The 10,139-nt window shown below is 40.8% G+C and overlaps 1 protein-coding gene across 1 annotated transcript in view; it reads right to left on the bottom strand.

The window, feature by feature from the left end:
• Positions 1-9,740: 9,740 nt before the first annotated feature.
• CDK7 (cyclin dependent kinase 7) overlaps positions 9,741-10,139 on the bottom strand; it is a 236,933-nt gene continuing 236,534 nt past the window's right edge. Inside the window, exon 12 of the mRNA XM_085632210.1 lies at positions 9,741-10,023. Coding sequence (XP_085488336.1) covers positions 9,995-10,023 — 29 coding nt within the window. The 3' untranslated portion in view covers positions 9,741-9,994. The remainder of the gene's footprint in view (positions 10,024-10,139) is intronic.

Raw genomic sequence — 10,139 nt, 5'->3', positions numbered from 1 at the left:
TTTACTCACCATGCCATTCCAGTTTCAACCCAGCCATATGCAAATCAGTCTTGACCCTGTCCCAGTGGGAACAGTCCAGTCTGAGCTGCCAGGCCAGGTCCTCCCTGGACTGCAAACAAGCATCCTAGGACAGGTTTCGGGGTTTCACCCCTCATCAGCCAGGATAGCTTGACTCCAGTGGCATAGATAGCACGGGACCCACGTCTGGGCATACCCGGCCCACTCGGGGTGACAAATGCAAAAACAATTGAGGGACAGAATGCAGAACAATGTCATACATTCACCCCAGTACAGAGATCTAGGCCTAAATCTATCGTTTTTTACTCACCATGACATTCCAGTTTCAACCCAGCCATATGCAAATCAGTCTTGACCCTGTCCCAGTGGGAAGACTCCAGTCCGAGCTGCCAGGCCAGGTCCTCCCTGGAAACAAACATCCTAGGACCGGTTTCGGGGTTTTACCCCTCATCAGCCAGGATAGATTGACTCCAGTATGTAAGAAAAGGTTTTCCCCAAATGAATTCTAGGCCCCAGAGGGGGGAAAAAACAAATTTTTAAAGAGAAACTACCTCTTTAGCGGCCTATATTTCTTTCATTTCCTGGTAAATACTCTAATTAAATCTTAATAAACACGCACACCTACAGTGATGACCCATAAATACAACGTATACACACAATTCTTTACTTTTTATCTTTGTTTATTTTGTTTGATAAGCAAGAGCATTTTTTTTGTATCAAAAAGTGATTATAAACATTTCATTTCAGTGTTATGATTTCTAATAATTACCAATATACTAAGAAACAAATATGTACAATTGGACAAATTATTGGACATATCTAAAATGACATAAACACAAATTATTTAGCCCCTCGATAGGCCAATTTACATCCTTACATTCATATCTTGCATACTAATCTTGCATACAAACAATCATACCACAAACGAATCACTACAGAAAAGAGAAAGAAAAACCAAATAAGAAAGTGTACAACTGGGAAAGTCAATTGTCTAGGAACAATCAGAATTTTTTTTTTCACATTTGACTGTAAAATTTACAGTAACAGACTTAATTTCCTCTTATTCTTTAGTCTGAGTATGTCCAGATAAGCTTTCTTGTCCAGTTGTAGAGGAGCTGGTCTACGCACGTTTCGTTAGAGATTGTAGGGACAGAAAATATTTTGTAATCTTAACTCCTGGTTGTTGTCAAGGCCATAGCATGTGTCAAAATCAGGTCCAAAGGGGTTTACGGATTATTGATTCTTAATTTTCACAAAGCTGTGCCGTCTTCTCCATTGTCGTCAAATTCGAGGCTACAATCTCTAACGAAGGCACACCTCTAGGACAGAACAACTTTATTTGGAGATATTATATACAGGCCTGTCCAAACCTACATTTCGTGGCAAACCAATAGTCTTTATGATTAACCCAACAAGAGATCCACCTCATTTGAAAGAAGATTCGTTGAGGATTGTAACAGAATTATAAGAGCTCGAAAATATGACTTATCTCTAGCAGAGATCTGTCCCCTCGTTTGTGCACAGAAACATTTTCTCTCCTTATTGGTCCTGATGAAGGTGAATTTAAATTATCTCTCACCGAAACGTGCGTAGACCAGCTCCTCTACAACTGGACAAGAAAGCTTATCTGGACATACTCAGACTAAAGAATAAGAGGAAATTAAGTCTGTTACTGTAAATTTTACAGTCAAATGTGAAAAAAAAAATTTGATTGTTCCTAGACAATTGACTTTCCCAGTTGTACACTTTCTTATTTGGTTTTTCTTTCTCTTTTCTGTAGTGATTCGTTTGTGGTATGATTGTTTGTATGCAAGATTAGTATGCAAGATATGAATGTAAGGATGTAAATTGGCCTATCGAGGGGCTAAATAATTTGTGTTTATGTCATTTTAGATATGTCCAATAATTTGTCCAATTGTACATATTTGTTTCTTAGTATATTGGTAATTATTAGAAATCATAACACTGAAATGAAATGTTTATAATCACTTTTTGATACAAAAAAAATGCTCTTGCTTATCAAACAAAATAAACAAAGATAAAAAGTAAAGAATTGTGTGTATACGTTGTATTTATGGGTCATCACTGTAGGTGTGCGTGTTTATTAAGATTTAATTAAGAGTATTTACCAGGAAATGAAAGAAATATAGGCCGCTAAAGAGGTAGTTTCTCTTTAAAAATAGATTGACTCCAGTGGCATGGATAGCACGGGGTGCACAGGGTCAAGACTGATTTTCATATGGCCAGGTCTAAAGTGGGGTGGCATGCTGAGCAAAAGGATGATGGATTTAACCCAGATTTCTTGACTGAGGGTGAACGTTTTGATTTGTCCTGCATTCGGTCCATCAATTAAGTGTCTTTTGCTTCCTCGCCCTAAGTGCGCGGGGTATGCCCAGACGTGGGTCCCGGGTTCACTGTGCCACTGGATTCAAGCTATCCTGGCTGAAGAGGGGTGAAACCCTGAAACCGGTCCTAGGATGCTCGATTTAACCCAGATCTCTTGACTGGGGGTGAATGTTTTGATTTGTTCTGCATTCTGTCCATCAATTGTGTGTCTTTTAATTCGTCCCTGTGTCATTTGTAAACACCAGGACAAATTCAGCAGCGCCTGCACTTTGGGGTCTGCTTTTCGATCCGCAACAATGTGCAGGCGGGGACGGGGCTTTCTTCGTTCAGACTCCTGCTGGGCCAATAACAAAGGCCGAATCTGAGGGGTCATCAGGCCTCCTTTAGTGAGACTTTTAGCTGGCAGCAGTCAGCCTCACACCTAGAAGCAAATGCAGCAGAGGGGAAACAAAGGCTCACACCTTGTTAGCACTTCACACATACTGAAGAGAGGCAGCTTTTCACTTTGTTCAGGCTCTGTTTAGGAGATATACATGCACTGTAAGAATGTCAGATGTATTGCTCTTATATAGTGCCCCCCCAATGAGACATTGTAATAATTTAATTTAAATATCACTATTTATTCTTGTAAAACACTATGGATAGAGGAGGTTTACCGTGACAAAAGGCAACATTGTTTTATGTGTAGCATACAAAAGTGTGAATCTTCTGCCTAAATCAGGAGGGTGTGCATTTGTACTCGAAATATGCTCGAATGTACTCACGATAGAAGTGTTCAACATATATGTGAGGGCTTAAGATCTGATGTCACTTCCTGTGATGTTATGCACTGTGATGTTACACGCCGTGATGTCACTTGCATACTGATTAACTAGTTTAGTCCCCCCACTTCTTTTTTTAGGACCTGTGCCTCTCCCCAATCCTGAACTAAAGCATTCACTTCATATGGTCCGGGTCCGGTCGCCAACTGTAAAACGTCTGTAGTTGTGCATTCAACCTGTCTGCGAATAGTTCCACCTCCAACAGATCCCATCTCTGATCCAAAATAAAAAACACCTCCCTGTTCAACCTCCAATTGCTAGCATCTTTTTGATATTCTAGGAATCTATCTGCCTCTACATTGCTCTTCTCAGGAATATGTGGAGCCTGAACCATAATCTCCCTGTTCAAACAGTAACTCCAAAACTCCTTTGCCAACCCCACTAACGCCCTTGATCGTGGGCCTCCAAGCTTGTTGACATAGCAAACCGCTAAAACATAGTCTATTTTCAGCAGCACATAACATATCACAGGATTCTTCACAAAACTCTACACTGCGAACAATCCTGCCAGTAACGTCAAACAATTGATATGCATCTCCCTCTCTTTCTCTGACCAACGGCCTCCTGTTGTCACCGTTCCACACCTTACTCTCCAACCATACAGACTTGCATATGACTATCACCACCCCTGGGACCTCCCCAAAAATGGCCCTTCTGTTCCACACCTTCATGTTCATTAACCACCAATTGATGAATCACTGCCACATCTCGTTTTGGTGTATTCCTTGACTGAATATATAAATTGTGATTAACATTGGGATACTGTATCATCACGCATTTACAATTTCCATGAATGAAATGTATAGAATGTCCAAAAGAACTTAATCATGTGTATGAGTTGTATGTATGGATAAATGAATGAGTGCAGTGTGCATGTAGAATGACACAGTGATTTCTCTGTTACAATAAGTTTAATATGGTATACTTGAAGTAGAAATTATTTAATAAAAAATATTTTTGTACATTGAGTGAGTCTCCTCTTTTGAAACCATTTTCATTATGAATTTTTAAACATATATTAAAGTTGCCCTAGGAACTTTACAGTATGTATTTCCCTGCATTGGTGAACTTCACATTATTAGCAGGGGGCCTCTAATCTTTGCAATCTTTAACCACCAATTCACCTCCTGCATTGCCCCCTGATTCAGCTCTATCTTTTGTGAATACTTCACTCCCATACGTAAATGCTAACCTTTCAATCTTTGAAGAGCTTGATAATGCAGGAGCGCTGGAAAATTCACCTGAAAGGATGCAGACAAGAGTCCCAACAACCTTGCTATCTGTCGCAATGATATTTGAACTGATTGCGTCACTCCTCAGCTCCTTGCATACCTTCTTCACTTTTTCCAATGGTAACTTCAACGCACCCTCCAAGGTCTGTTTCAGGAACCCTAAAAAAGTATTCTCCTGTGCTGGTATTAAACAAGACTTTTCCTTGTTCACCACAAAGCCTAGATTCTTTAACATCCTCCCAGCTAACTCTGTCTGATCTACAGCTAACTCCCTTTTCTCTGCCATGGTCAAAACATTGTTCAAATACACTATCAACCATACCCCTCTCGATCTCAACCAAGCCATCACCGCTTTCATGACCTTCATAAAAACACCACTGAGCTTAAGTCAGTCCAAATGGCAGACTCTTGAATTTCCATCACTTCCCATCCCACCTGAACTGTGTAATCTCTGTGCTCTACACACACTGGGATTATTAAATAAGCATCCTTAAAGTCTACCCTTGTTGATCAGTCCCCTATCCTTAGGAATGGGGACTGATTAACAAGGGTAGGTCATTTCTTAAAACACACCTGTTCCACCTCTTGGTCTTCTCTCTACCCATGATCCATGCATCCTTGATCTCTCCTGCTGAGGGTAAAAACAGCTTTGCTCAGACCTATACAGTGGCGGCTGCTGCGGAACAGGGGTGGTGGGTGAGATGTAGATTTAAAATAAACGTACCTTCTTCGCCGCCATTGCACACCTCTCCTCCTTCCTCACTCTGTAGCACAGAAAGCACCCAGGCTCCCTGCCTCCACCAGCCAGTCACGACGCTGCATTAGCAGCATACAGGGGTGGTGGGTGAGATTTGGATTTAAAATAAACTTACCTTCTTCGCTGCCATTGCACACCTCTCCTCCTTCCTCACTCTGTAGCACAGAAAGCACCCAGGCTCCCTGCCTCCACCAGCCAGTCACGACGCTGCATTAGCAGCGTACAGGGGTGGTGGGTGAGATTTGGATTTAAAATAAACGTACCTTCTTCGCCGCCATTGCACACCTCTCCTCCTTCCTCACTCTGTAGCACAGAAAGCACCCAGGCTCCCTGCCTTTACCAGCCAGTCACGACGCTGCATTAGCAGCGTACTGATAGGTCTGAGCGGCCTGTTTGGCATGTTTAGCATTTTGAGGAAGAATGGAATCCAGTCAGATAATAGAGATAATAGTTACGCCAACAGACAGCTTAGTACGTTCCTGAGGCACCTTTCTAACTAATTCTTAAAATCCATTAGCATACCAATTTTAAAGTACTTTTAGAACACCAAAACGCCTAGACTTGCACTTCGCAAATCTAGACTTGGAAAGAAACTAGGAGGTGTGAGCCTGGTAAACGTCTCCCTTTATCCAACTGCAGACAGAAAAAAAACACTATTTAGCTATAGACTGAACTCCATCACCTCTTCCTGAATAATATATCCTCCAAAATTACTAATAACAAAATGAAATATTCGCATTCCAAACCCATCTTTCCAGATACTGCCTAAAGCAAACTGAATAAGTACCTCTAGCCCCATAATGTCCCGGTGGTATAATAAAAAAAACAAATTAAAGGAAGTTCATACTCGAGTAAGGTACTTAGGTTCCTTGAGCCACTACTCACCATATGATTAACCAAACAAAATGTAACTTAAATTCTATAGACTTCTACAAGATCTGGAAACCACAAATTGACTGAACACCGGAGGTGGACTCGCCAAGGGTTTACACTCTGTGGCGTATAATTTTTTCCAGTGTCAGCGTCCCTGACACACAGAGTGATTATTTAGGTCACCAGTCTAATTCACTGGTGATATTTACTGCTTCGCGTGCGCCCATTTTACAAACCCTTGGCGGCGTCTAACCGCTTAGTGTCCGCATTATTGAAACACAGAGTAATTATATCATTCACAGTTACTAACACACTGACGTTTATTTCTAAATATTCGTTTAACCGCCTCTGTCACGACTTTATTGATACACTAAGTAAACACACCATCAACAGCATTCATGCATCAACTAAATCGCACAGTGGTGATTTGTATGATTGAGTACTGAACATACGGTGACGGACACCATCGCCAAAGCAGTCTATTTCGCACTACATTCTACATCTACTTTCAGAAACACCACCCCTAGTGAAGGGCTAAACCAGCCCGAAATGCATTGGGATAAACTATAATGTTATTGATACATTTCATGAATGTATTTATGGAAAAGTGATTCACATTGGAAACCCCGGCATTTGAATGAATGAATGCACACTTGAATGAAGAATATCAAGATGGAATAAACCGATAAACCAATAAAATTGGATACAGTTTGATATTACAAATTAAGAATAAAGGGATTACTGTCCTGAATTTGGCTGTGCACCAAAGGGACGCTACTGGGGAAGCGCAATTCTCACTCAAAGTATTACAGCATTACTGCGACACATCTGCCGTTTTTAAAAATGTCATCCAGAAAAATTCGGCCTGATTAGCAGTGTCTACCCAAGCTAAATTACTTCTCTAATGATACAAAAACACAAATAAAAAAAGAATCTTTATGGACAACCATTTTTTACGGAGGTATATCAAGGGGCCAGGACTAGAATTTCACAAGTAACTCACCCAGTCTTTTTTGCATGTCTCACTTTGTTAATTTATGCTTAACTACCATAATATATTGTTATGGAGGCTTATGTTGTATATTGATCATATCTATACGTGCTACATTATGACAAGGTGTAGTATCTGCTAATATATGGGGGTCTATTGTAGAACTGTAATCCCATGTAATTTTCTAATTAAGATAACCGAAGGAATGATTACTCCTGAAGGACTCAGTTTAATTTCACGACTCAAAAGTCAATCAAACACCTCCATCCAAAAACCCACTGGACAAATAACATGCAAGTGTTTCAGACTAACTTGCTATTATCTGCATTTACTTGAAGCTCTTAAAACTCAATGTTGCCAATTTTAAGAAGTTCAATAGCTGTGTGTGTTATTATTCTCTGTTTAGTATCAAATTGTGCCTGGACTTAGATGCAATTTAAATGGTCATTTGAAATGGGTTTGTATAATTTAGAAGCGCAGATTGTTTTCGCTTCCAGTGAGGTTAGATACCGGATGAACCTTTCTCGTGCAAGCAATGGATGGAAAGCACTGCATATTCCGAGGTACTTCCTCAATTCGCACTTAGGAAGCGATTATGTATTTTATAAACTTCTGAAAGACAGAATCCCGTTTCTCTACAGAAGGCGGCCAATTGACAAAATGCCTTTCTCCTTCAATCAAGGCCAGAAGAGTCTTTACTAGAAAGAGTTTCCACTGGGAGCATGGAGCAGGAACCCTGAAAGGGGTGGGGCTGGCAGCCAGGCCTCCAGCCCGAGAAGCGCCGATTCTCAGGTGATATTTTGCTGAACATGCCCTGCACCTGAACTATGCTTCCACACAGTGAGAGTTTGTACTGTTTTTGTATGTTTGTGGAACGTATTTCTTCCTTGATGCATATTGAGTGTCAGATGTGTTTTGCTTGAGGGTGAGCATTTGGGATGCTTTTAAATGGAACTCAATCAATATGTGTGCAATGTTGTGGCCACATTAGAGATCGGCCGTAGTGGGTCAGTCGTCCTAGGTCTACCTACCCTGAACCCATCACGTGACCTAAGCCTTCCTTCCAGAGCTTAAGGTTACCTTGGTCGCTCCTCCCCTCCTCTTCCTGTGCCCCTAACCCTTCATAACCTTTCCTCCCTGGGCCTTCAGGTAAAGCAAAAAGATCAAGGACGTCTTTCAGTGGCGTTTTCCTAGTTAACTCCTACCGGTTTACTCAGAGTCCTGTCTGTTCATTTCTCACCTCCACCCCCTCTCTTTGCTTAAGCTAAATCTATTCGCCTCTAAAGGCAGGGCAGGAGGGCTCCTCAGCCAACTTAAACGTCCAGCTAATAATTTAGTCTGTAAAAAATAATGTAACAGAACCTACAATATGGTGCCTAATTTACCCAGCTAGATCCTACAGCATTTCCTGGAGGCTTGGTACTAATGTCAGGGATCGATATATTCCCTCAGTTGATAACATTTAGGATTTCCCGCTGGCATAACACCACCGCTGGGCAGTACTTAGGTCCATCTGGGTTGACTCCATGCAGGGATGGCTCCTCCGTAGGAGTGCCACCCCACTTAAATTACGCCCTAGAGCCTCAGAGATGAAAAATAAAATGGTAATTCATTACCATTTCATTTTTTATCCCCCGTCCCGAACAGAGTGTCACAACGAGGCGGGGTCTGCTGAGTGACAGCAGCAAGGAGGGGGGGGCTGTATGTCCACTGTTTAAAGTGCGCATGTCTTTTTGGCCGGCTGTCTTGCGACAGCCAGCCACACATGCACACTTTAAAGATCTCTAACCCAGCTGTCTTTTGCAGGCCTCCAGAGCGCTGTGGAGTGCAGAGTGAGGCCGCACCTCCAATCAGGGCACTGCTCTCATGCTGCATGAGATCAGTCCCACGATTGATCAAGGGAGTTTCCTGGTGGCCGGGCTGCAGTTAAAGAAAAAGAGGTCTAGTGCGGAGGACTCCGTAAGTGTTTAATTTAATTTTTATTTTATTGATGCTCGTCCACCTCCTCTCCCGGTAGGTGCCAGCTGCCACTGACTATGTACCGCTCAATGGTAGAACGGCTCCCAGACGGTAAGTACATACCCACAACTCTGTGAATGACTGTTTCGCAGAATGACAGCTTGTATGGCCAAGTGCCATCCATCACACATTTTTGCTTCAATTTCATGCATACGCGCAGCTATAAATACAAAACAAGGGCGCAACTCTGGTCCTCAAGCAGGGCATCTACGCTATCAGTACAGCCATACTAATGCAAAGTGCTTCAGTATCTCAGAGGCTAGAAGCGCTTTATAAATGCAATGACCATATTATCCGATTCCAGTCATCCTAAATTGAAGAAATGCTCAATGGTCTAAATTGTGAGCACATTAGACATGGAGTAAAAAGTGAGGCACTTTGACAATCAGATTGAATATAGACTTTTTCTGAAATACCATGTACACCACAACTACTCTATTCCTGCTTCTGATCGTGCTATTAAGGCAATCTGTTTTTCTTTATTGACATTACATAATTATACACATTTCTGTTTAACAAAAAAGAAAAACATAAGTAGTTGTAAACGTCTCGTGTAGGATGCATTGCAACAATATTTAAGTTTACCTTTTGAACTTTCAGGAAACCTTAGGAACATGAACATTTGTCAATACTTGGGCATTTTCTTGAGGTACACAAAATAAGAACAGAATCTCAAAAATAAAAAACACTATTAAAGAAATATTTTTATTTAAAAAGGAAAGATACAAAAAGTCAGAAGTTAAGGTTAATTTAAGTTTTACATATATATAAATATATATATATATGAAGCGTAATATATTACAAAAGTACTCATAGTATCAAAATAATACAATTCACATTAAATAATTGCATTACATCATGGTTTCTTCAGGTCACATAAGCCAGTTATCAGCAGCAATGTTTTTTTTTTCTCTTAGAGGTCTTGTGATGACAGTGATCAAAATATTAATTTTTTCGAAGGTCCTCCTAAGTGAGAAAAAATATATTTAATATTCGTTTATAGTGTAATGTTAAAAAAAAAAACATACAGTATCTTTACTTTAGGCACTGGCAACATAACATGTATTAAACCTTAGCTCTAA

This window comes from Triturus cristatus, chromosome 2_1 (assembly GCF_964204655.1).
Source record: "Triturus cristatus chromosome 2_1, aTriCri1.1, whole genome shotgun sequence".
Lineage (NCBI taxonomy): Eukaryota > Metazoa > Chordata > Amphibia > Caudata > Salamandridae > Triturus > Triturus cristatus.
This window is presented reverse-complemented; position numbering and strand designations above follow the sequence as displayed.